The 27,774-nt window shown below is 35.5% G+C and overlaps 3 protein-coding genes across 6 annotated transcripts in view; 2 read left to right on the top strand and 1 right to left on the bottom strand.

Moving 5' to 3' along the window:
- Positions 1-9,058, bottom strand: part of LOC140039194 (lipid droplet-associated hydrolase-like) — a 251,811-nt gene extending 242,753 nt beyond the window's left edge. Inside the window, exon 1 of the mRNA XM_072084793.1 lies at positions 9,047-9,058. The gene's annotated coding sequence lies outside the window, so the exon portion shown is untranslated. The remainder of the gene's footprint in view (positions 1-9,046) is intronic.
- LOC140059976 (uncharacterized) lies at positions 248-12,798 on the top strand. 3 transcript variants are annotated; one of them, XM_072106027.1, is made up of 24 exons: positions 248-401; positions 1,395-1,795; positions 2,128-2,234; positions 2,576-2,746; positions 3,094-3,117; positions 4,367-4,456; positions 4,797-4,943; positions 5,212-5,731; positions 5,864-5,916; positions 6,313-6,564; positions 7,138-7,236; positions 7,602-7,696; positions 7,822-8,051; positions 8,151-8,258; positions 8,663-9,005; positions 9,127-9,223; positions 9,451-9,564; positions 10,017-10,204; positions 10,319-10,543; positions 10,931-11,023; positions 11,381-11,466; positions 11,822-11,891; positions 12,166-12,282; positions 12,373-12,798. In XM_072106027.1, exons 1-24 carry the CDS (start codon positions 273-275, stop codon positions 12,505-12,507), a joined length of 3,894 nt encoding a protein of 1,297 aa, XP_071962128.1. In that variant the 5' UTR covers positions 248-272; the 3' UTR covers positions 12,508-12,798. The 3 variants fall into 3 exon arrangements, with proteins under 3 accessions (XP_071962128.1, XP_071962209.1, XP_071962289.1); XM_072106108.1 differs by lacking the exon at positions 7,138-7,236; XM_072106188.1 differs by lacking the exons at positions 3,094-3,117; positions 4,367-4,456.
- A 1,564-nt stretch (positions 12,799-14,362) lies between these two features.
- On the top strand, positions 14,363-27,485 carry LOC140061980 (uncharacterized). Of its 2 annotated transcripts, none has more exons than XM_072108122.1 (11): positions 14,363-14,516; positions 15,079-15,252; positions 15,493-16,655; positions 17,079-17,215; positions 17,567-17,667; positions 19,010-19,146; positions 20,639-20,830; positions 21,387-21,524; positions 21,977-22,112; positions 23,137-23,359; positions 24,417-27,485. In XM_072108122.1, exons 1-11 carry the CDS (start codon positions 14,480-14,482, stop codon positions 24,565-24,567), a joined length of 2,589 nt encoding a protein of 862 aa, XP_071964223.1. In that variant the 5' UTR covers positions 14,363-14,479; the 3' UTR covers positions 24,568-27,485. The 2 variants fall into 2 exon arrangements, with proteins under 2 accessions (XP_071964223.1, XP_071964154.1); XM_072108053.1 differs by having other exon boundaries at positions 14,363-14,522.
- Positions 27,486-27,774: the final 289 nt, after the last annotated feature.

The raw sequence follows: 27,774 nt of genomic DNA, 5'->3' as shown, positions 1-27,774 counted from the left end.
GTAGACAGAGCTTTATAAGTGAACATCGTGTAATGAATTTGAGTCGATGATGAAAGAATATCAATTTAGTACGATCTTCGCCTAACCATTGGACCATTTTTAGAACAATACATTAACAAAAAATATAAATAAAATCAATGAAACTGGATCTAACAATAAAATGAAAGTATATGTTTCCGTGGAAACTATCAAAATAGTTCCGCTTGAATAAATAATGTGGCATTAGGACAATTTGGTAGAAACCTCTTCGTTTTCGATCAAAACATTTCGCTATGTGTTGTGGCAGAAATATGGGGACTCATGTGGCAGGTTTTAGAGGAAATAAGAAGTACAAAGCCAAATTATTGCCTCATCGTAAGCCGCTGGTATCTGCTACGAATTTTGTAGGGGGTGGATTCAGGGTAAGTTAGGGCTTACTGTACCTTCAGAAGAGGGGCCTAGACCCGATCTAGACCGAGATAGCTACCGTACCCTTGGCACCTGAAAAAGAGTGAAAGTATTTGGTGCGGTTAGATTGGTTAAAAATGAGTAATTACACTCTTCCCTGGTATGTAAAAAACGTAATACAAAATGAAATTATCTAAATAAATGCCGTGTTGTTATAATTTTCTTTTCTATGCCTTTTGACCCCCTTTAGGCCTAAGTATAAAACAATAAGTTGCTCACTTTGCATAGGCTTGCAATAAGTGCATCGATTACAATAACTGTCGAGTGAATTGTATCGTCGACATACTGCGCGTACTGTTCTTGTTCCAGACTCATCAACTATGTATCAATAAAGTCCATTTGGTTTGTTTGCTAAACTCTTCCTTGATTTGCTTAACAAATTCAGCACTACTTGGCAATGAATATTATATCAACTAACCACGAAGTATAATATTGACTTGTTTATTACATCATGCATTTGATACGTTCATCCTACTTTTACTGTATAATGCATTGGCATTGTATTGACGGCCCAGTCAAAACGAAAGTGGTTTAATCTTATATTATATAACCTCTGAGTTCAATAGATTTGTTGAAAATAGGGTTTTAAAGCTTTGTCTACACTATCAACCTTGTGCCCATATGGACATTATGATATATTATCACTATCATATTTGGGCACATCACACTTTATGACACTAGTTTGATAGTGTAGACAGGGCTTAAGACTTTCGGATTTTTACAGTTCGTGTGAAAAAGCATTACTGTTGCATTAAATATGGTATGTTGATATGTCAGTGATATAACATTATGATGTGTAGTCAAAAGATGATAAGACAGCGTCGCATGTATTAGCCGAAACGCTTCATGATATCACTTTTATCAATGTATATTTAATTTTGCAATTCAGTAATATTTTAATGAACAATAAATGGTTTAATGTTTCTTTTTTTTAAATATTTTTACAGGAAAAACATGGATATGTAGACTTCAATAAAAGCCGTGTGACCATCGATCCACTAAACTCTAGCCAACCAGCACCTTCGAATGTTTCTGACATCGGAGCAGACTATGTCGGCAGATCATACGTCCAACTCACGGGAACGGCTTCGCTTAACCCCAAGTACTTAAGCGCTGTCGATATCAGAACAAAGAATGAAGACACTCCTAATTTGTGCTATGGATGTCGGTCTGATGCTGGGGGTTACGGTGAAGGGGAACTTGTTAGTATTTACGGGGGATTGGGAGACGGTCTGGTGGAAAGTTACAATAGTGCAGAGGGCTCTGTGACCACTGATGTGACATTTAAATATCAAGGCGATGGCATATGGGGAAGATCCAATAGCAACGCAAGATCTCATACCTCCCAGTAAGTCGGTAACGAGTCTTTATTAGAGAATTATGATATAATGTAACCGTTATTTGCTATGTTTTGAGCACATACTAGGATGGCCGATACGATAAGATACAGGCTGTGCTTCCTAGCAGACTACAATGATTAGGTTAGTATGATAGTGGTATGATAGTGATGAAAGGTGTTATGTTTTCAGTGACAGCTAATGTTGTGATGTGGATCCAGTCTTAAGCTCTGTCTACACTATCAAACTACTTTGACAAAAAAAGTGCCCAAATATGGTAGTGATAATATGCTTAAATATGGTAATGCTATGACATCATCACTAAATCGAGTTTCTTTTTCAGAACTAAAAATTCAAAACCTCGTCGAGTTGGCGGAGGCTTTGTGTTCTACGACAGTGAAGGAAAACCTGAAAGTACCACTTTGCCTAAATGGGTTCGCATGGGAGCTGGTGAGCATTTACTATGTTTAGTATTCGAAATACTGTAAATGTATAATTTAATTGGATATTTGTTTAACTTAACTTGACGAGCGATAATAATAGACCATTAAGCTTGGTTCTCACTAGGACGTAAATGACAAGCGACAGTTCGAATAATTCATCGCTTGTGATTGGTCAACTAACTTACGTTACGTCCTTATGTTGCGTCTCTAGTGGGAACCAAGCATTAACTTGTGCGGTTATTATATTACACCGTGTTTGTGAACTTCTTTGGGTATTGGCATTTGTTGGGAGTCATTCTGTTATCGTTCTAAATGCAATTAAACAAAAACTAATCGTTTTTCTTATAGCTGAAACTTTATCGAAAGAAAAAGATTTCTTTCACGTTGATAAGCTAAAGGAGCCGGATGGACCAGTTTACGCACCAACAATTCCACGCGAAACGCGCTCACCCGTACCGCAATTTGTACGCGATAGGCAAGTTCATGGACCAGACATGGTAAAACCAAGTATATATGAAAGTAAGTACGACAAAATAAAACGATTAAGAACAGTCAACTTTATTTTATTTATCAAACTAATTTCACGTGACATTATTCGCACATATCCTCAATTAAGGCGATAGGCATTGATATCGACAAATATCGATTTTCAATTATTGATTACAATGTCCACGCATTGTCCACCTCATAAGTAAGTATCCAGAATTGTTAACTATTGGTAAATTGCTGTATACGGCTTTACGGTTAAACAATCTCAAGGAAAATGTACCTGTTTGTAAAATGTTAACATTTTTTACTTCTATAATGAATAAATAACAGAAGGGAGACATCACAAGCGTAATTTTATCTCTAATAATTTCTTTTAGGTAAATGTATCGCTTGTCAAAAAGGTGATGATTTTATTAAGATTTAGATATATTGTGTGATTTGTGTGATGCATGCATTTCAATTTGCTTAAAGGCAGTGGATTGGCTAACCTCTCAATTAACACTCTTTCCAATACCCCTTTCACACAAAAACACCAGGGTGTCCCCGCAGTTCGCTCTCCGGAGAATGTTCAGCTGTTCAACCCCGCAGTTTTAAACTCCGGAGTTGCTTGATTTTACCTTTCACACCAAACAGCGGGGCGTCAACTCCGGGGTGTCTCCGGGGTGTCTCCGGGGTGTCTCCGGAGTTTTGCTTTTGGTGTGAAAGGGGTACAAGACCACACACAAACTAAAAGTGTTCGTCTTTTTTCTATTTTATATTCTTATAAATAACACAGTACGGCATAGCAGCCATTATATCCACTTACGCCCCAAGCAGCCGTATCCTATCTGTAAACCCCCACGTCATCCCCTTACTAAGCAATTGTTTATCACGATTTTTCATAAATAATTGTGTACGGAATTGAAAAAGAAGCTATTGTGTTGTTAATTATAAATATTGGTGTTTCTTTAATGTATTTTGAGTAATTATAACATTTTCTTTTTTAATATTACAAATTTTCGCTCATCATTAAAATTGTCTTAGTTCTTGATCTGACTAAAGTTCTGTCTACGCTATCAAACTAGTTTGACAAAAAAGTGTGATATGCCCAAATATGGTAGTGATATGACATCATCATGTCCATATATGGGCACATCGTATTTTTGTCACGTAAAGTTTGATAGTGTAGATAAAACACGCTTTTTGTTCTTCATTTCAATATCATAAGCAAATACACTATATCAAAATCATCTTTTTGTAATTGCATTAATATTGAATGAATTTTCTTGGGTTATCAATATTAATATGTATTTAGTAGTCATTTGCTACATGTCTTATTCGAATTCAATGTTGCATGTTTATTATTAAGGCCAACTCAGACAGCGTCGTACGACGAGTGCCGACAACTCATCTCGTCGGGAGAAAGTTAAACATGTTTAATGTTCTCCCGACGACCTAAAAACTACGCCCGAAGCTATCGAAAGACTCGTCGGGATTTAACTCAGACAGCACCGAAGATTCAAGACGTTTCGTTGGGCCTCGTCGTACGACGCTGTCTGAGTTGAGCTTTACATTACAGAAAATTAGACCTGTTTATTTTGTCATTATTGAATAGATATTTTATATTGTATGAATCAACCAGTTTTCTTGTATTAAACTTTGCCTTAACAGCTCTAATGAAGCACAACACGAATAAAGGTGATCATACTGATGACGAGTCATCTATGACGTCAGGACTCGGAACATCAATTAGCTCAGAAGGTTACAACTCCGAATCCTTTATCTAACAGTTTGTTGTGCCGTGGTGTCCACTAACGATGTTGTTAAATGTGTATTAATTGTCAGTTTGCATGGTTTTATGATCAGATATTTGAGTCATCTCTATCTCTTTTTTGCATGATTTCAGCAATCGAGAAAAAATCAGTTCAATCCAGGGGAAGAGTGAAATTACTCTTAATAAATTTCACTCTTCCCTGGTTCAATCCGTAACCTATGTATGTTGTGTCTACTAATCATTTTTGTTACGCATGCACACAGGAAACATGCCTGGGTCACTTATATATTTTGCAATTGGCATCTAACTGTGTATTTTGACTCTTAGTTCTACAAAGGCAAAGAGATGAGGAGAGAGAAGAAGCTAGGTTGAAAGCAGAGGAAGAAAGAAGGGCACAGGAAGAGGCGGCTAGGCGAAAAGTCGAAGAAGAACAACAACGCAAGAAAGATGAATTAAGGAAAGACCTTTACAAGGGTAATGAATATTTATGTGTGTTATTAGGGCAAGACACAATGAACGATAAGAAGCAGGAAAGGTCTGTCTACAGTATCAAACTAGTTTGGAAAAATGTGATGAACACAAATATGGTAGTGATATAACATCATATTTCTTTTGTCACATAACGTTTGATAGTGTAGACAGAGCTTAAGTTTTATTTAACTACCGAAATGTCTTAATAGAACCTCAGCCATCATTCTTCGTATATCTTAAAACAATTTTGTTATACTGTTTTTAATTACAGCTCCAAAAGCATTTAAAATCAAGCCAAATGAAACAAAATCGACTGTGGCCATTGATCCGTTCTCGCAGAATCGCTCCTATGACATTCCGCAATCCAAAGAGTTCGAGATCAAAAAGAGCTCAAAAGCAGTTACACAAACACAGGAATTCAGAAGACGGGACTCCGATTGGAAAGAACCAAAAAAATTCGAACTTAAAAAAGATACTGATAAGAAGACCACGGAGTTTTGGGAACCTCCCAAAAAAACTGAAAAAGCTAAGATCCCAGTTATTAAATCGAAACTCAAGCCAGTTCCATCTATTTTACCGTCTCCTTCGCCTTTTCCATCGCCTTCACCTTCACCTTCTCCAATTTCACCAGTAGAAGAGTTGCTGGTTGATGAAGAAAATAAAGAGGAACCAGAACCAGTGGAGCCCGTAGGGTTTAGTCCTGAACCACCAACGTCACCACCACCACCACCTGTCGTCGTCGTAGAAAATCGGGAAGAGAGTCGTGAACCCTCTCCAACTCCTGTCCAAATGTAACTCAAAAATATTCTAAGATATCTACTGGATTTTATTTGTATAAGACACTATGATTAGCAAAATGTTATCGGTTGTTTTTAGTTGCTATTGTTAATTATACTTTCTTTCTCTATTTATTTTGTATATAGAATTCCTGATTCAAAAGAAGAAAAAGAGGAAGTAGATGTTCATGACGAGCCAGGTAAATAATCGTCGTTTTCATATTGTCATCTACACCTTAACCCTCATATCAATTATATTTTCAAATATATTATATTTCAATGATTTAATACTTTCTCTTGTTTTTATTATTTTCGGATTCATAGACTTGCTTTTTTTACTAAACACTTATAAAAATCTTATTATTATTATTATTATTATTATTATCATTATTATCTCGAAATTGAACTTTTTATAAACTTGTTATTAGCAGATTTCCTGATCTTCCCAATGCAGGCCTACTGTATTTCTTTTAATATCTTGAATTATTTTAGATTTATAGCATTGGAACTCGTACTTCTTCATTAATATTTTAGATTATTTTAGATTTATAGAATTACAACTTGTAGTTTCTTCGTCACTATTTCTTTATACGTAGATATTGAAACGAGGGTACCTTCTTCTACAAACTCAGCTGACACACATCCTATTGAACAACCCCCTACTCCAGATCGCTATCCAACACCAGACTACCCATCCGAAATCCCACGGCCACCTTCTGACAATGAACCAACTCCACCACCAGAGAAAGAACAAACCCCAATACCCCCGCGTGAACCAACACCACCACCCCCAAAGGATCCGCCACCAAAACCTCCTCCACTACCACAAATCGACGATACCAACCCAAGTAAGTCATCAAGTAAAATCTGGGTTAAAATCATTGAAAGTGGAAAGCTAATTTGATTACTAAATAGAGTATTAATTATATTGTTAGCACCCTCATAAAGAGAACGTGTTCGCGTTCAAACGCTGATGTTTATTGTACGACTCAGACACAATGCTGGCGCGCGCGTACAACAGTGACTGTTGTACGCGCGCGTCAACTTTGTGTCTCTTTGTTGAATGATTTACAGAAAATATTTACTAATTGCAATATATAGACTATATTATCATAACTTCACATTATTTTCTCTTACAAACATATATTACGGCTTTTTAGATCACGTTATCTATTTGCATTTCATATTTTTGTATATAAATTATATTACGGTGCTATCTATTTTGGATATTATGATTATATCAACATGACGTCAGCAATACAATCATTTTCATATCTCACTATCATCACTATAACTGTCATTCATATTACCAATCAACTTGTCACATTTATCAAACTTCTACTATTATCTTCGTCACCATCATATCCATTTATAAAGTCATTCTTATGTTTCCATCTTTGCTTAATCATCTCCTATTATAGTGTTAGTAAAGCCAATCAAAAAACCAGAAGAAAAACATACGTTAAAAGAACTGCCGCCTCCCAAATTACCGAAAGTAGAAAAAGCGCTGAAACAGCCAGGTAAATGAGTGAACTAACACCATCCTCCTATCCAGTAATCTCATCACCTTTATGAGAGACAAAATATTGACCAGCATTTTGTCAAAAGATGCGTCTCTCCTCCTTTTCTAACATTTTTAAACTGCTTTTTAACTCTTTGGTGGCATTTAGACGTAGTGAAATGAGGATGTAACTAATATCGAATATCAAGAATCATTACAGTGAAATAATTTGGTTTGGTAATCCATGGTTGTACCATGGAGCAATAATTGATAACTCCATGGTTGTACAACTTCAACGAAATATAGGCCTATAGATTACACATACAATACGGTATACAATCTGAGTAGGGACTTATACTCACTTTTAACGTGGATTTATATTAGATTTGAAGACTACAGTTAAAGAAACAAAACCAAAATATCAACAAAAGAAGATAAACAAAAGAAAGAAGATTCCTCCCGTTAAGAAGCCTAAACAGGTATGGTGTATTCCTAAAGGCCTATATAAATTATTTGCTAACTATTGATATAATACTATTACTACATACATATACTGAGATAGATAGTTATGATAATTATTGTATTTCTCTTTCAAAATGAAAAGGTTGAACTACCAAAACTACCAATAGTACCAGAACGAATACCACCGGAACCAGAACCACCACCACCACTACGAAAACCAGTACAGGAACCATTGGTGCTACCTCCCTTACCAGCGACGCCGGTCATTCAGCCGAAAGAAGAAACTCCTCCGCCCCGGACCCCAACTCCAATTCCTTTGCCCTCTCCCGTTGCTCCTAAACGGGAACCAATTATTTGGAAGCGAAAAATGAGGTAGGAATAATCGAATCGCATGCCTTATGGATTGCTATAGTGTTTCCATTAGTTTAGGGCTAGTACCAGTAACTTATAGGTATTTCTTTTTAAATTTAGAAAACTGAAAAAGTCGTGGAATCGACCAAAGCGGACTTCCCTTCCAGAAAGCCCAGACCCTATACTCAGAGACCCCCTAGACTGTCTTGCCAAATATTGCATCGTTCAGTAAGTGTTTATTTATAACTTTTCTTTTCATAATCACTAATGACATGACATGGCCAAAGTTGGCGCGCACGTAAATGACGTCATTAATTATCGATTGTGATCGTGTTCAAATTTTACTTACTCTTCTAACAAAAATACACCAGTACCGGGATGGTGTCCGGTGGGGTTTAGTTTCACCTTATAGTTCTATTTATTTGTTGTTAGCCGAAACCGTTCAATTAATTTCAATGTATATAAATATATAAATTTTAACATACGCATGGTTGCAGACGACGTGCGAGCAACAATTTGATCATCTGTTAGTTGTTCAAGGTCAACTTGACGCATATAAATATTGTTGTATATATTTACAAATGACAATAAATTGAATTACATAATTTATTTTCATTGACTATTTTAAACAGGAAAACACGAATTGGCTTTTATCAACGAGTTTTCAGAGAGTTTACAAATTCAAAGAAAGATAGTGACGAATACTTTGAAGAAAATACATGGGACAGTAGCTTCTCAACTGCAGACGTTACAGCACAACCATCGTTCATTAGTTCTACAAGTAAAAGTAACGACTTTCAGAACACTTTTGTAACAGCTAGTAGTACGGCAGAATCACCAGATGCTGAAGAATACATAAGTCCAACTGAAATAGCAAAAGCAGAGTCAGACAATAGAAAAACATCAGACAGTCCTACTAGCGACCTTGAGCAGTCTACGACTCTTTCTTCAGGGGTTGAACCAAGTGAAGATTCCGTAAGATTATTCTTTAGTTTCACTAATCAAATGTAACTTTTTAGGCCTAGTTTTTAGTGTGTTTTTTAAAATGAATACTGTTACTTTCTGATAAAAATTGTTGTTTTACTTTGTTTTGTAGATTTTGCTTCAAGCTCGCCTTGATAAACTAAACTTCATTCTAGACAACGTTTACTCCAAAATTGAGAAACTCTACGCCCAAATTTACGAGCACCAAGGTAACAAAATAAAGCTACACTAAACGTTATGTGACAACAAAATGTGATGTGTCCATATATATGGACATGATGATGTCATATCACTACTATATTTAAGCATATCACTACAATATTTGGGTACATCACACTTTTTTTAAAGTTTGATAGTGTAGATAGATCTTAGGTCTGAGGAAATCTTTATTGCCAATATATTTTTTTTAACATTTAAGAACATTTTTCTTCTTTAGAGCAATATGAAACGAGAGTTAAACAGCTAGCTCGAACTGAACTACTTGAAAAGACAGTGCGAGAGCAAGGAGGCGCTGCAGCACAGAATGAAACTGGCAAGAAGAAGAAAAAAGGTAGGCCTAAGTAATACGGTACCTCTTAGGCCCTAAGATTCTTGTTTACTTGATTCCGGAGCGAAGCATTTGCTGGATCTGGAGTCGAGGCTATAAGCTTCTTTTAATAAAACTCCTAGTTTTGAAAACTAAGAGTAGGCCTATATACTTTTTTATGGCTCCTCCCACACAGGCTTGCCTTTTGGAGGTTGCCACCTTCTGACTCCTCCCACACAGGCTTGCCTTTTGGAGGTTGCCACCTTCTTTTGCTTTCTATTTATTATTATACAGAATTCTTTTATGATTCTCTGGTAAAAGTTATACGTTAGTGTAGTGTACGTTACATTTTCTTCTTGAAACCTTTTTCATTGCTGTTATTGATTTTGTTTCAATATAATCTTTTCCGCTTTTGAAGGAAATAAATGTTTATTTTGATTTGATGGAATATTTATAAATGGGTCTTGCGTCTTTAGGAGGTAAAGGAAAGAAAGCGACCAAAAAAGATGACAAAAACCATTCAACAATCACAGTAGGTGCGACTCCTGAAGCAACACCTCGTGGTTCACCTCGGGCAAGTCCCGCCAAAATGCGTCAAGTTGACCTAGAACAACTAACAGATGATCAAATTGTTGCTCGCACGTCGTCTGCAACCATGCGTATGGTAAGTGTTATTTGTAAATGGTATGGACAATATTGCACTTGCCTCTTGAAGGCTTATAAGTTACCGTATTTTGACATTTAAGCCTAGGTCTATTAATTTATCTTTTTCATATAGATTGAAAACGATCCAAATGTCAGAAAAGCTAAACTTGCTCAAGGGCGTGCAAACGAGAAACTTGAGGATATGGAAAGATGGCTGTCGGAGCTGAAGGAAGAGAGTTCATTGATTACTGCGCAAGTTAGTGAACAGAAAAGGCGCGAAGAGGTCAACCGGGCAGCGGCCAATCCTGAGTTTAGGCGCGCACAGAGTGGTCTGTATAATAAGATGAATCCGCTTGAGGTGAGTTTGGTTCAAATCAAAGAATATCAAACGATTAAAGAAAAGACTACTCAGCTGTCGAGAGTGAGATGTCACCCTTAACTAGATAGTTTGACAAATAAAAGTGTGATGTGCCCAAATGGTAGTGATATGCCCAAATATGGTAGTGATATGACATCATCATGTCCATGTTATACATCACATTTTGTTGTCACATAAAGTTTGATAGTGTAGTCCGAGCATCAGAAACAAAATGAGCATGCTGGCCCAGATTTGTTTAACTCGATAGGTACGTGCGTAGTCGTGAACATTTTGCTTTTCAGAATTGTGACGTACGTAGATGATGACCTAAGGTATACCTACTGTATATAGAAGATAGTATAATATGACCTGTATTTTTCTTTACAGGAACATGACATGAACATTTCAGACATTGAACCGTTATTACAACAAGTAAACGGACAACTTATCACAAAGAAGGAATGCCAATATGTGTATCACGTGAGTTATAAAATAATATTATAATTATTATCGTTAATCTTAATCATACCAATGTTTGTATTTTAAGAGAATAATTTGTCTGTAAATGAGAAACAACTAAGAACGCCTGGTTCACACTAGCGACGCAACGTAACGCAGCCTACGCAACGTAAGAAAATTCCCTTCCAATAATTGTGTTTGCCTCCGCCGGCGTGAAATCAAACCTGTGATGTTTGCATCGTCAGTTCCCACTTGTGATTACGCAATACAGCACGTTGCGTCAATACGTCACTGCGTTGCGTTCTAGTGGAAACAACCACGCTTAAGGGACGTGTCCAAGAAAGCTTTTTATCTCTACGTATTTATTATTATTTTTAGGTTTTAAATTTACCACAACGTCACAAGCTAAACTTTAAACTATTTACGGTTGTAGCTGCCTTATCAGAGAAAGTTTCCAGACTAGAGTAAGTGAAAATATATTTTTTATACCATGACAATTAAGTCTATAAATCGTGACGTAATGGTACGTTTTCGTTGTGTTAAGACGTGTATCGAATCCGCAGTTGGAAACTTTATTGGTGGGTTATACAACGTAATGCTTGGTTCCCACTAGGACGCAACGCAATGACGTAGACGCAACGCAACGCAAGCGAGTTGACCAATGACAAGCGACAGTTCGAATAATTCGTGTGATTGGTCAGTTTGTTTGCGTTGCGCTTACGTCCTTGCGTTGCGTCCTAGTGGGAACCACGCGTAAGGATATAGCTTATTATTATTATTGCACTGCAGTAGGCTTTCACTTTCCATTCATTTTTATAGACCTTTCGTGAAGAAAATGATAAATAAAATGGATTTTGAAGCTCTTGATGTCAAGATGCAACGAGCCAAGGTAATTAATATAATCATTATTAATAATTAATTTATCTGTTGGAAACAAATTCATTCACAGACGTCCGTGTTTGTATTTACCAACCCGTCCACGTGTTGCTTGAAGCCTGTTTCTCTGTCAACGTTATTCGATGCTATCGTTAACAATAATCGGCAATCTTCTACGTAAACATTGAACGGTTGCTTTTACGTCACTGTCCGTGGTTGCTTTAATTCGTCCACCCATCAATGTACTGTAAACTTAACTATTGATATATTATTTTGTCATTTTTAAGGAACTTTTTCAACTGCTGGAGGATGAGGATGACGAGACGTATCCTGGAGAGGTTACCATCGATAATCTATCAGTTGAGTTGCAAGCAGGAGGACTAAGCAAAGACAATATTAAGTTTGTACGTCTGCTATTTTTTCAACGATTCCATTGTTCCTTTTTATTGTTTTATTATTTCGTCAGTACACTTATTTCGATCTGTTTCCTTCAGGTTGTGAACAAGTTCGGTCGTGAAGGTAATGGTATTGTTGACTTCCTTGACTTCTTGACGTATCTTCCGTTATTTATTGACATTCATGGCAATATCATCAATGATCCTTTCAACCAAGGTGTAATGCACGTTTAGTAGGCCTATGAGCTTCATTCAACGTTCCTGGAAAGGCAGGTCATCATACCCGCTGTATACCCGGGACGTTGGGCTAAGTATTATGAATGGTTTCATCTCAGGACATAAAGAAAGGCCTAAAGACCTGAAATTCAATTATATTACTTAGTTACATTTACTTGTTTGTTCACGATTATTAATCAATTTTAATAAGTTTAAATAGCTTAATAATAATAATGGTTATGTAAAAATGAAAGAACAGAAATTACGTTTATTTATTTAAATTTATTTATGTTATATAACGTAACAATTGAGAGTGCAATTTGTAATCATGAAAAAAAATTGTACAGAGAATAAACTTATTGTTATGTAGTTTTGTGTGTCAATTTCAGTTCGTTTAGCTCTCTTATGCGCGTCCATAAATTATTTTTTTCAACCAATCAGATAATTATTTTTAAAAAATAAAGTGTGCATGATCAGTCATTATCGAACAACCAATTTTTCCGGGTAAATGGTTAAAAACATTATCGCATTTGTCCGATAATTATCTAATTTTAATGATATAATTATTGGTTTATGTTTCTTTTCTCGAGTGGAATAGATTAAAACCGCATGATCTTTTATCGTTAATTATCGGTTAATATACTTTGTGGCTGTTTCTAATCCTCACGACGATTAGTTTCTTCTGCGATTTGATTGGTTTATCCTCCGAGCACGTGGTTATAGTAGCAGACGATTCGAACGAACTACTGACCAATCACAGAGGAGCAGCATCAGCGGATTTCCGGACTGGCGGTAAAAAGTTATCATCCAGTCGCGAGTACACTTACACATCCCTGACACGTAGCCTATTTAAATCAACGAAATATTTACTGGACACATTTGTAAGTGCATCAGGATATCTTATAAATACGCAAGTCTTTGCCTAGAGTGGGTAGGCTTATGCTAGAAGGCGCGCTTAGCCTAGTAATAGGCTAGGCTAGGTAGAATGCTAGCTAGGCTAGGCCTAGTCCTAGGCCCCGGGCCCGGCGTGAGGCTAGGCCTAGGCCTAGGCCTATGCCTTGTTTTTAACAAACACACAGCATGTATGCTATGAAGGTGTAGGCTATAGGCCTAGAAGTGACGTACTTATATAGACCTAGCCAGGCCTACCTAGTATTATTAATTAGGCTTAGTGGGCCTATACTAAGTCTAGCTAGGCTATAGCCTAGGTTAGGCTAGGCCTAGGCCTATATTAGGCCTATTTATTTTACTTTTATTTGATTTTATTTCAATTCGCTATCAACAGCGGTGGGGGGGGGGGGGGGTGAGGTGCCTATTTACAGACTGGAATGCATAAAAAAACAAGACAAAAAAAAAACATCGACATGGTCCTGTTCAACAAGAACCCATTGCAACAACTCTTAATTTGGGATTTTAAATAAAGATAAGCAATTAAAGAAAATATCAATAGTGGATTCAATGCCAATATATGAATTAAGTAATCTCGGACTCGGTATCTACAAAACAAGTAAATCTGTTTTTATAATTGAGTCTAGCCTAGAAAAGGGCAAGTTTCTACGGCTGTAGATTTTAAGTAAGGACAATGCTTTTTTAAATACTTTTATTAGATCATAAATGTGTTTGAAATAAAGTGATATATGCCAGGCCAGCCTACTACCACCTAATTAGGGCCTGGCGCAATATTTAATACAATTTCCTAAATCTGAATTCTTCTAAAAAAAATTCTCCTCTGATCCTAAATAATTTCGCTTTGTCGCCCTCAATATGCTCATTCACATGTTTTCCGGTGGTAGTCGAGGTGTCCACACGAACCCACCGTGTGTGTAGTAAAGTGCGACGTGGACTCTTCTTGTCGCGACTGTGTGTCATACCGGTGTTTTCTATAGGCTGACCTGGAGAAGAAGATCGAAAGAGTGATTGATGATAGACTGGGTAGATAGTCTGCAACAAGAAATCTTCATTTGTTATATAAAAAAGGACACAATAAACCATGCCACCTAAAGCAAGAAAACGTATTAAGGATAAAGGTAAAGGTTAGTGAACCACTTTATTTCAACTATTTTTCTAGCGTACATAATCATAGCCAGGCCTAACCGCTTTTAGGCCGAGGCTAGCTACTAGGTAGGCCTAGAGTAGACTAACTAGGCCTAGGCCTCCTCATAGTAGGCCTAGGCCTAGCTAATAATAATATCTGGCCTCAGTTCAGTTGCCCGGTCGCCAGATACCCTCACCAGACAGACTAGCCCCATATGTTAGCGGAAACTAGTAGGGCAAGGCTAGGCCTACCTAGAATACATGGCTAAGAATACTAAAATCATTTAGGCCTAGTAGGCATGCTTACTATATACTAACTAGGCCTAGGTCCAGGATTTGTCATAGTAATTATCCTGTTCCTAGTTTTAATGAGTTACAATTTTGAAATTATTCTGTGTTACAGTAGGGCCTAACTCCGTATTTCAAATGAATCTTGAATCTATCAAAATGATTAATAATGATAATTAATACATTATACAGGCTGGGGTGTAGCATAGTGTATACCAATTTATACCAAAATTGTCACTGTAGTTTGAAGTATTTTGTATATTTTAGGAGATGCAAGTAATTCACAAAATGGGAAGAGCAAGACAGCCAAATCTGACAAAGACAGTAATACTTCTTCAAGTAGTTTGACCAAGTTTTTAGTATTGTCCATTGTGGTTGTTATTGTCGGGTGTGGTGTTGCGGTGCATCTCGGTTACATTGATATTCAGCAACTTCAACAAGGTAAAGTACATGAGAAACTTGGTCATGCATAGGCCCTATCTCCTTTTTAGATGGGAAATTTATTAATAGCTCTCTTTATAAATATAGACATTATATTTAAAAAATGCAATGAAGAAAAAAGATTTCAGTTTATTTTTGTTTAAAATTAAATACATATTCGGTATGGTATATATAGTAATAATATAATTTTAAATGCTAATACAGTGACAGTGCTAAAATATGTGCTTTAATAATATTTAGAATTTAATGGAGCTAGTGATTCAGAAACTGACAGAGTGTTGAAGGATACAGAGAAGGCACCAGAGCCAAAGGAAGAGAAAATTACAGAACCAAAGAAAGAAAAGAAACTAGAGCCAAAGAAAGAAAAGGCACCAGAGCCAAAGAAAGAGAAGACGCCAGAGCCAAAGAAAGAGAAGGCACCAGAGCCAAAGAAAGAGAAGGCACCAGAGCCAAAGAAAGAGAAGGCACCAGAACCAAAGAAAGAGAAGGCACCAGAGCCTAAAAAAGAAAAGGCACCAGAGCCAAAGAAAGAGAAGGCACCAGAGCCTAAAAAAGAAAAGGCGCCAGAGCCTAAGAAAGAAAAGGCACCAGACCCAAAGAAAGAGAAGGCACCAGAGCCAAAGAAAGAGAAGGCACCAGAGCCTAAGAAAGAGAAGGCGCCAGAGCCAAAGAAAGAGAAGGCGCCAGAGCCAAAGAAAGAGAAGGCACCAGAGCCTAAGAAAGAGAAGGCACCAGAGCCAAAGAAAGAGAAGGCACCAGAGCCAAAGAAAGATAAAGCACCAGAGCCAAAGAAAGAGAAGGCACCAGAGCCAAAGAAAGAGAAGGCACCAGAACCTAAGAAAGAGAAAGCACCAGCGCCAAAGAAAGAACCAGAGCCTAAGAAAGAAAAGACACCAGAAGCAAAGAAAGAGAAGGCACCAGAACCAAAGAAAGAGAAGGCACCTGAGCCAAAGAAAGAGAAGGCACCAGAGCCAAAGAAAGACAAGGCACCAGAACCGAAAAAAGAAAAGGCACCAGAAGCAAAGAAAGAGAAACAAGAACCAAAAGAAGATAAGATACCTGAGTTAAATGAAAAGTTGGACAAAATGGAAAAAAAAGTACCTAAACCAATAAAAGAATCTGAGTCTAAGAAATCAGAAGGTCAGACACCGGATGCAAAGAAAGAGAAGGTACCAGAATCTAAGAAAGAGAAAAAACCTGAGCCAAAGAAGGAAAAAGAAACTGAGCTAAAGAAAGAAAAGGCACCAGAGCCAAAGAAAGAAGATCAACTGGTGGCTGAAGAAGAAAATAAAAAGAAGCGAAAGAAGAATTCAAAAGAAGAAATACTTTTGGTTGGGCGAACCAATACTTACGATAAAGCCATTGAAAAAGAACTGGATCTTTGTGAAGACCTTATTGTGCAGGTTTGTTCATTAAATTTCTTAGAGCGTTGTCTACACTATCAAATTAGTTTGACAAAAAAGTGTGATGTGCCCAAATATGGTAGTGATATGCCCAGTATGAGAGTGATATGACATCATCATGTCCATATATGAGCACATCAAATTTGTTTTGTCATATAAAGTGATGGTGTACACAGGAACATTTTTAAATGTTAGAAAAACAGTATATCATTTAAACGATGATTGTGGTCATTTATTTATCTGAATAGAATCTCAAAATCCTGGATTATGGTCATTGAATTTGAAGATTTTCAAGAGTGTAAAAGGTCACTGACCTTTGTTATTTAGCAATAAGGCCACGTAGAGTTGATGATTTTGAATCGGAAAAAAGAACAAAGCCATTAAAATGACTTGTAGATAATCTTTTTTTTAATTTTTTACTAGAAAAAATATGAGTCTGCTTTGAGAAGATTTGAGAAGCTTTTAACAACACACCCAGCTAGTCCACGAGCACGTCTAGGTCGCGCTAATGCATTGTACTACATTGCTGATGAACAACGTAGTAATGACTTATTAAAATCGTAAGTTGGTTAAATGTTTTTATCTACACATACAGTGGCGTAACGTTGAAGCCTGAGGTCCCTGGTTTATGAAACCTAAGTGGACCTCCAAGTTCGAACGCTGGAGGCCTCGGGAGTTTTTAGCTTTGTTGGCATATTTTAATTCCTGTTTTTTTCTCTGGGCACTGTTCATGGGCCCCATAAGCTTTGTGGACCCTGGGTTTAGCCAGTGAGCGCTCATAGCTGTTAAGCCACTGCACACATACATAAACTTTTTTTTTTTTTATATGTCTTACAATTCCTACAAGTTTTCATATTGCCAAAAGTATTAGGTTTTGTTTTTTAATTGATTACAAATTCTAATTTTTATAGTTGTATTAGCGCATATGATGAGGTAGCCAAGGCACCAAACTGTCCTAATGAAGTGTTGAAAGAAGCAATGATTGCGCAAGCAGACAGGCTACGTTTCCTAGGTAAATACAGCAACAAAGGCATAAACTGTCTAAAGATACAATTGGGAATTTTACCATTGAGTTTTTCCGTTAAGTGCTTATTTAACAGAGTATTTAGAGTCTTGAGATTGTTCTTAAAGACCCCTTCTCTGCAATTTTGGAAGTTTTTTTGAAAATAATACATATATATCACTTTAAAAACATTAAACCATGTCATTCCTTGCCTTAAATGTACGTTTTATGGTAAATTATGATAAAAAGTGAGAAACAATGCACTACCTAAGTAGCTCGCGGCGATCGACCTCTCGTGGACGGTCTTAGGCCTAGCCTAGCTAGGCTTAGTTTTGTAGGCCTAGCTGGTAAACATCGATAACGTACGAACATCGTACGCTAGCTATATACCTAGCCTGACGTTGTATAGTTGCTGCATTAATTGTCTTTCTATTTTTGCCATACTCCGTTGATACAAATTGGGGAAAACCCGGTATTTTCGCTGAAAAGTTAGGAGTCTTCCATTTGTTTTGGCTTCACGATCGATCGAAAAGTGGGCGAATTACAGGTGAAAAACAAAAATATCAATCCGCGCGCAATGCATTTTGGGATTTATAGCCGTTTTTAACCGTTTAAAGACGAAAAAAGTTATCGCAATAGGACCATATAGTATTATTTTTACATTAAATATAGTTTGTGATCTTAAATTAGATCTAAAAAAACGTAGGGAATGGGCTTTAATGAAAAAGGTTGCTTTGTTAACGCTTTCTCTATTTGATTTTCTATTGAGCACAATTTGAATACAAAAAGTGCTCAACGAATCTTTATGCTGACAACAAAATGTCCCAATTGAATACGACAAATGGCATGAATACAAATGAACTAATGGCCTCAAATGTACACAAAATCCTTGTTTCAGTTCTATTTGCAATGACAATATTGATGCAAAGCTTACCATAGGGTACAATGCATATTCATACCTCTCAAGTCTACTGGTATATTCCCTGATTCCTGTTAAAGGTGCAATATCTCCTGGGACCGCTGCATATTCTCCCTTTATTGCTTGTCTCCCTTTCCTTATTTTGTTTCTACGTTTTTTAAAATTTTACACCTCCTATTGAATGTGATCACTGTCATATTATTTATTACCAAAACTCTTAATACACTTATTTATAATCGATTTTATGTGACAACAAAATGTACTGTGCCCATATATGGACATGATGATGTCCTAACACTACCATATTTGGGCATATCACTACCATATTTAGACATATCACAGTTTTTTTCAAATTAGTTTGATAGTGTAGACAGAGCTTAAGAATGAAATATCTGTACTAATAATACTTAAAATGTATTTTTTCATTTTTAGGAAATTCCATGAAATCAATATCTGTATTGGAAGATTTAAATAAAAGGATTCCAAATGATATTACGGTTTTACGTGAACTGGGAGTTACATATTTGATAAAAGGCAACAACAATGCAGCAAAACCAATCTTTCAAAAGGTATTATTTGTGAATTATCAGCCAATTTTTTCTTATATTATAAAGTATATAGCTCAGTTAAAGAAAAAGGCCTTTTTTTCTCTAAATGGCAACGGCCACTACTTGAATGTAAATTTCCTGTTGTCTATCTGGTTATAATTTTCATTATACACATTAAAGTTCTTGAGTATTAAAATAGAAACAAGATGATAACTAACTAATGATGATAAATATTCCATATAAATATTTAGCAGCCTTATGTGGTAAAGGGTCCAAAGAGAATAGGTATAAATATTATTTTCATCAAAGATATGTATAAATCCTACTGTATACAGTAGTTCTAGGATAAAAACTTTTCTAATTTCTTGTGATTTCTGTATTTCTATCTGTGTATAGTTTGTCATCGACCTTCCTAGTATGAACAGGCCTTAAAACCGTATCTTAACCTTAACCGTATATGTATGTACTGTAAGCATACATAGTGTTTAAAGGGTTTCGATCCAAGTCGGCCCTAAACCGTCTCGGCCAAGTCAAGTCGGCCTCAGGTCAACTCGGCCGCAAGTAAACTCGGCCTCAAGTCAACTCGGCCTCACGTCAAGTCGGCCAAAAAATAATCGGTCAACTCGGCCCATTAAAGTATGGAACGCAAAAAGTGCAAATAAAAGGGATTGATAAAATAATATTTCTTCACAATTTTTTAACTATGAATAATTCTGACTTTTAATGAATATTATTATTTAGACAATAATATATTTAGCAAAAAAAATAGGAATGATTTCACCAACTTTCCTTTATTTACGTTTAATAAAATTTCGTAGCTGAGCCTCCCTGTGCGTTTGCCAACTTTTTCGATATCTACAACTGCTACGTGTTTTCGCTGACCGGGGGATTCCCCTTTTTTTAAAACGCAAATCATGCACAAAAACGATGTACGTTTCTATGGCCAAATGGTGGAACGTAGGCCTCCGTCTTCGATTTCCTAAAATACGGTACCTGCACGTGTTTTTTGTAACACGCGGGTACTTCTATTAATATCGGCAATGAGTTCATTTTTTTATATGATATTATATTTTTTATTTCTTCATTTTTTTTTAAACGTGGATAGTAAGAACCGTAATAATATTAAGCACTTTTTGCGTTCCATACTTTATTGTGGCCGAGTTGACCGATTAGTTTTTGGCCGAGTTGACGTGAGGCCGAGTTGACTTGAGGCCGAGTTGACTTGAGGCCGAGTTGACTTGGGGCCGACTTGACGTGGGGCCGACTTGACTTTGGCCGAGACGGTTTGGGGCCGACTTGACCTGCACCCGTTTAAAGCTCTGTCCACACTATCAAATTTTATGTGACGTGCCCATATATGGACATGATTATGTCATACCACTACCATATTTGGGCACAACAACTAGAGTTTGATAGTGTAGACAGAGCTTACACCTCTGTATCTGTTTTTAACAGTATCCTCTACTTGTACAGGTGTATTTAATTTTGTATATTTTTGTCAATTGTTTCTCAGATCCTTGAAGTGGTTCCCAGTGACGGTCATGCTAAAGTCCATCTTGGGTTCATCCTCAAATCAGAGACAAAGTATGAAGAAAGTATTCCACTGTTGACAGAGGGAATAGCAACGGAAGAAGAAGGAACGAAAGAAGGAAAATACTACTTCCATCTTGGGGATGCGTTATATAGACTGGGTAGAGTAGAACAGGTATAATCAATACATTTTTAAATTTACACTAAAGCTCTGTGTACACTATCAAACTAGTTTGACAAAAAAAGTGTGATGTGCCCAAATATGGTAGTGATATGCCCAAATATGGTAGTGATATGCCCAAATGCTCCATACTCGGCGAGTTATGAAATAAAAATAAATAAATAAATATGGTAGTGATATATGGGCACATCACATTTTGTTGTCACATAAAGTTTGATTGTGTAGACAGACCTTTAGTAATACTATATCTTTGAATAATGTTTGATAATGGTAATATTCATCCTCAATTGAGGAAAATTTGATTAGGTTCTCACGATAGACGCACAGCAGCCACAATTCAGACCTATTATTAACGAAAGTGGCTGAGATGGAACAGTACACCTGGGTATCTCTACTATTCTGAAAGTTGCACTGGGGTTTTCTTTAAAGTGCACACAAGCCAGATGTGTATACTTGACATTTAGTCCTTTACCGAGGAGACTTTCTTTTCATGGTCAAGCTTTAAACCTTTTGGTCAAATAAATAAATGTTTATTATTGTTTCTTCATAGGCCTATGAAGTATATAGTTCAGCTGCAAAAAAAGGCTTCTTTTTGTCTAAATGGCAACGGTCACTCTACAATGTGGATTCTTTAACCGCCAAGCCATGGTGGACCCCAGATTCTGCAAAGGTGGCCAAGTTTATCAAAGTAAGGAATTCCTTATCATTTTTATGTTGTCTTTTATTCTGTGCTTATTAACGTAAATAAATAACCAGTCTGTTAGTGGCAATGTTGGTTTGGAGTGAAATAAAATAAAATAATGAAGTTTAGTTCCAGTATCAAATGTTAGGAAACTTTGGAGTGGGATTATAATTAGATATATATAACAATGTAATTTACCAAAGTTTTGTGTAAAAATTTAGCATGGTAAATGTTGTGGTTATAATATTAATGACAATTAGGATAGTATCAAATGTTTATTTTTAAAAGATTCGTAGCAGATTATTTATAAATATCTGTCTACACTATCAAACTAGTTTGACAAAAAAATGTGATGTGCCCATATATAAACATGATGATGTTGTATCATTACCATATTTGGGCACATCAAACTTGTTGATAGTGTAAACAGAGCTTAATAGTTGTTTGTGTGTGTTTAGCTTCTTGAGGATAATTGGCAAGTTATACGTGATGAGGGAGTTGCGAACATGGATCCTAAAACTGGCTCTTTCGTACCTGAGGTTGAGAACCTACGGGAGAGTGGTGACTGGAAACAGTTTACCTTGTACACACGAGGTAACTTGTCATTTTAATACATTTTAAGCAAGAAACTTTATTTGTCTTGGTAAAAAAGAAAGAAATGTTAGTTGTCATCAAATCCGATTAAAAGATACATAAAACGGACTAAAAAATGACAATAAATGGTAAAAGTGTAAAACAGTAACATTAAAAATCTGTAAAAATTAAAGATGTATTGTCCCTTTGACTAATTCAAAAAAAAAAAAATTAAAAGATTTCGAAAAAAAGTCGGTCATTTTGAAGTATCATAATAGTTATTAACTTTCACCAAAAATTAGTCAAAAAAAAAATCATTTAACTGAAATACAAACATTTTTTTAGTTCAAAAAATAACTTCCAGTCAAAGTTTTTGATTAAAACATATCTCATAATGCGCTCATAAAACTTCCTCGCGATCTGTGTGTGAACACCTTCTCAACCGTGACGAGTTGTAAACAATTCTAATTAGCATCATGCATAATGCATACTCTTGGTTTGAAATTTTTGTTTACTTTCACTCGCGACGATTTCCAGACAAAATGTAATCAAATTAATTTACCTGGTAATTACGTAAACTTGTTGTTTTTGGCTCGAATTTTTGACTTAAAGTGAATAACTTTAATATTAGTTTGATATGGCCAATTTAAATTTAGAATATTTTGACCTTCATTTTTTGTGTTTCAAGGTACAATACATCTTTAAATATAATTATATTATTTTTTAATATTTTAATTTGAATTGGTTGCTATATTTTTCACGTTTTTGTGAGCGAATCCTGATTTAAAATCATGAAATTTCCTTTTCCAAACGATAATCAGTCACAACTATAATATATAGTAAGACATTTCTATAAAAAAATTGAGAATTAAGCCAATATGAAATCTGGAAATAACCAAGGTTAAAGGCAGCAAATTTACAAAATCCCTATTTTTGATGTGTAATAAATGAAATAAATATACTATTTATTATTGTAATACAACCGTCTTAATAACTTGTATTGAATCAAGATTCATGTACTACTAGTTTTCACTTTTAACAATAGGTAAACGAAACGATGCTAACTGTAAGAGGGCGCCAAAAACCTGTGAAATCATTGATCAGATTCCAATGGCAACTAGTAACAAGCGAGGCCAAGTGAAGTTTTCGGTATTGCACCCAGGCACTCACATATGGGCGCACTGCGGACCAACCAATTGTAGACTGCGCAGTCATCTAGGTTTAGTTGTCCCAGACGGCCTTAGGATACGGGTCAAAGATCAAACTAGGTAAGAATATTTTATAAGTGATATTAGCTGCGTAATGATTTGATAAAAACATGCGTTTTTAAACATTATTAAATTAGACAAAACACATCATTTCAGCTTAAGAAATTTTCATTTAGTTTTTTTATTTAAAAAATGTAGTTTAATTAAAATCTTATTAATTAACTAATATGTTAAGGCTAAAGCTCTGTCTACTCTATCAAACAAAATGTGATGTGCCCATATGAACATGACAATGTCATATCACTACCATATATTGGGATATCACTACCATATTTGGGGATGTCACTACCATATATTGGGATGTCACTACCATATATTGGGATATCACTACCATATTTGGGGATGTCACTACCATATTTGGGGATGTCACTACCATATATTGGGATGTCACTACCATATATTGGGATATCACTACCATATTTGGGGATGTCACTGCCATATTTGGGGATGTCGCTACCAAATTTGGGGATGTCACTGCCATATTTGGGGATGTCACTACCATATTTGGGGATGTCACTACCATATTTGGGGATGTCACTACCATATTTGGGGATGTCACTACCATATTTGGGGATGTCACTACCATATTTGGGGATGTCACTACCATATTTGGGGATGTCACTACCATATTTGGAGACGTCACTACCATATTTGGGGACGTCACTACCATATTTGGGGACGTCACTACCATATTTGGGGACGTCACTACCATATTTGGGGACGTCACTACCATATTTGGGGACGTCACTACCATATTTGGGGACGTCACTACCATATTTGGGGACGTCACTACCATATTTGGGGATGTCACTACCATATTTGGGGATGTCACTACCATATTTGGGGATGTCACTACCATATTTGGGGATGTCACTACCATATTTGGGGATGTCACTACCATATTTGGGGATGTCACTACCATATTTGGGGATGTCACTACCATATTTGGGGATGTCACTACCATATTTGGGGATGTCACTACCATATTTGTGCATATCATACTTTTTTGTCACTCCTTGGCATGGTATCTTTCAAGTTTAATTTTCTTGTTTTATAGGAAGTGGCAAGAAGGCAAGATGCTTATATTTGACGATTCCTTTGAGCATGAGGTTTGGCATGATGGTGACAGCTTTAGGTTAATTCTTATTGTAGACTTCTGGCACCCAGAACTCACGGAATCACAGCGTAGAAAATTAACAGCCATTTAAATCTCAGAAAATTAAATGACAGCCATTTAGATATCAGAAAATTAAATGAGAACCATTTAAATATTACAAAATTAAATGACAGCCATTTAAATATCAGAAGATAAAATGACAGCCATTTAAATATCAGAAAAGTATATGACAGCCATTTAAATCTCAGAAAATCAAATTGACAGCTTTCACAAAATGATTGACAATCATTGTTAACCTATGACTTCACCATTACAATTGAGGGCGCTAAAACATTTTTTGTGTGTATTCAAAATGTAGCAATCTATAATTAAAATGCAAAGTATATAAATACTATAATGCATTACCATTGTATCGGTAATAAGTAATTTGTCTTCCGAATACTTTAGTAGGAAGAATGGCATGAGAGCTATGCTAAACAAAAATATATTTTACTGTTTTTAAACAATTTTTTGCAAAATTAAGAAAACAAAATTGTAAAAAAAAATGTTCACTTTATCTTGGGTTTCTACCAATTTTGTGTGTGTTTGGTTGCTATGGTAGCCAATAAATGTTACCTGATTTCATGATCATTTAACAGGGTGATACTGTACCATTACAGTGTAGGTAGTTTTAAGCAATATTTTGTTGTTTCTAATTTACAATATTTGTTTATAATAATTTTTGTATTTTTTCCCTTAGATTTTGTTTACTTTGTAGTGTTCTATTTATTTTGTTTCATATTTGTGTATTGTAGACCTATATCTATTTTTGCTTAAATTTTAAAACAATAAACTAAGTTGTATTTTAGTCCAGAAATGTTATTGTTTTTAGCCAATAATGTGTACAAAAGAAGTATGTAATAATTTAAATTTAAGAAAAATGTTTTAAAATGAAACATATAAAAATTAAGAAATAAGAAATTCATTACTTAATCAAAAACAACAAGAAAACAATGTTGTAATTATGTGGATATAGTTAGTGTAAAAATGTTTAACAATGAATGAATTTCAGACTATATTCCAATAGATTATGTTTAAATAACATAACAAACAGTAGTATAAAGCTGACTTCAAATAACGAGAGGCAAGCCAATTCAATTTCACTAGCATATGTGCCTTTTGCTAGCCTTAACTAATATTATAATAATAATTATTGTGTATTGCTAAATGAGAATGTCAATTTTCACACGACATCATCAAAGGCAGACTGACTAGCCTAAAACAGTGGCATAATGCATAGAACAAAGACCCCTGGTTTAGCACTCCTAAGGGCCCTCCAATGCTGGCTAGTTAATTGCATTAGACTGCTCATGCTCTGGGGCCCCTTGAGCTCATCGCCATTTAAATACGCCACTAGCCCAAAATTGGTTTGGCTAAACACTATGCAGTGGATGCGAGTTAAGAATCGTTACCATTAGTGGTACTAAAAACAAATACTCCTGTGTTTGAATTTATAGTTAAGAGTTTTATAGATTAATGTTTATAAATAGTGCCTACTACTTACATATTATGGCAACTACTTAATAATAATATAAAAACTATGCCAATACATTTTGATATTTAGTCCCTTCATCACAGTAAAACTGTAATTTTTAATTAATACATTTTAATGCTTAACATAATTTAGTAAATGTTACAGTACAACTGTAATTAGTTTTTTTAAAGTGTTCTATTTAAAAAAAATTATTCTTTTTTAATGTTCACATTTTCTGTGTTCTTTTTTAATGTTCACATTTTCTGTGTTCTTTTTTAATGTTCATATTTTCTGTATTCTTTTTTAATGTTCATATGCTAATGTTCGTTCTTGTTGATCCAGATTCCGTTCATGTAATATATATATAACATTTATTTCTTTAAAATTCTGTATTTTGCTTGATAGTGTGCTTTTCTTTAAGTAGCTAAACTTTATTCATTATTTCCCAGAATGCAGTGTGTAAGTTCAAAAAAACCTGCCTAGTATTATTTTCTCAGCATGCTAGAAAGACTGCTTACATGTATGTTAATTATGTATTGGGTCATGAAAAATGAAGATTAGTACAAAAAAAAGATTTTGAATAGGCCATTTCGCAGTTTTAATAAGTTTAATCACTTCCATAGAAAAAAAATTCATCAAATACATCTTTAAGTTTATATGCAAAAAAGGGGCCGAACTTAAATGTTGCATTTTGGGAAAAAGGGTATATCATATTCATAATGTATTATGAGTATATTCCTTCATTGTTTTATAAATATATTTGTACATTTTTTCTTATATAATATGTATACATCATAGTGAGTGAATTGGACTTTTTGTTTGATTGTTACTGTATTCACATTGTATTCAATTTTTTTGTGTGTATAAAACTTGTTAATTTACTTAAATCAACTCATTAAAATAAATATGTGTATAGCTTAGTTTAGAATATATATGAAGTTAGAACATAGTTACCAAAGTGCCTCAAAAATCAATTATGCCTTTATAAACTTTGTTTTCATTTTATTACAGTAGTGTTTTATCTAGTTAGCCTCCCCACCCATTAGTGTGTGTCCCCACCCATGTGTGTGTCCCATTCCGTTAGTGTGTGTACCCTTCCATTAGTGTGTGTCCCCACCCATTATTATGTTCCCACTCATTAGTGTGTGTCCCCACCCATTTATGCATGTCCCAACTTATTGGTGCATGTTCCTCACCCATTAGTGTGTGTCCCCATCCATTGGTACGTGTCCCCACCTATTGGTTTGTTCCTCACCCATAGTGTGTGTGTTCGTGCCCATTAGTGTGTGTGTCCCCACCCATTTATATGTTCCCCACCCATTAGTGTGTGTGTCTGTTGCAGTTGCGCAATACACCGGGAAAGGGCACCTGGTTCAGCAGTCCATCAACGATGGGTAGTTGCATTTGATTGCTCATCCTCTGGACCCCTGGGTTTAGCCAATGAGCGTGCATAATCATTATGCACCACTGGTTTGCTGTTTAATGTAATCAGTTCTCAAGATAACTCCTAACAAATTTGTATTTTTAACACAATCAATGCTCAGAATTGTCTCAACATTTTTTTTATTTTATGCCTTGACTTTCTTGCCTTCTTATGTTGTCAAGTTATTCACATTTTGGTGATAATACTGCAAATGTTGGTTATATCATTAATACATAATTGAATTAAACATAATTAAAACAGGTTTTCAGCCAAAATCTTGTATTATTATTTGGTTTTTTTGTGTCGTCTTAAGTAAATAAAAATGAGGACTATTGTTGAATATTGTTACATGTATGTACAGC

This window comes from Antedon mediterranea, chromosome 1 (assembly GCF_964355755.1).
Source record: "Antedon mediterranea chromosome 1, ecAntMedi1.1, whole genome shotgun sequence".
NCBI lineage: Eukaryota > Metazoa > Echinodermata > Crinoidea > Comatulida > Antedonidae > Antedon > Antedon mediterranea.
Note: the sequence above shows the minus strand (reverse complement) of the source record. Positions and strands in the feature narration are given on the sequence as shown.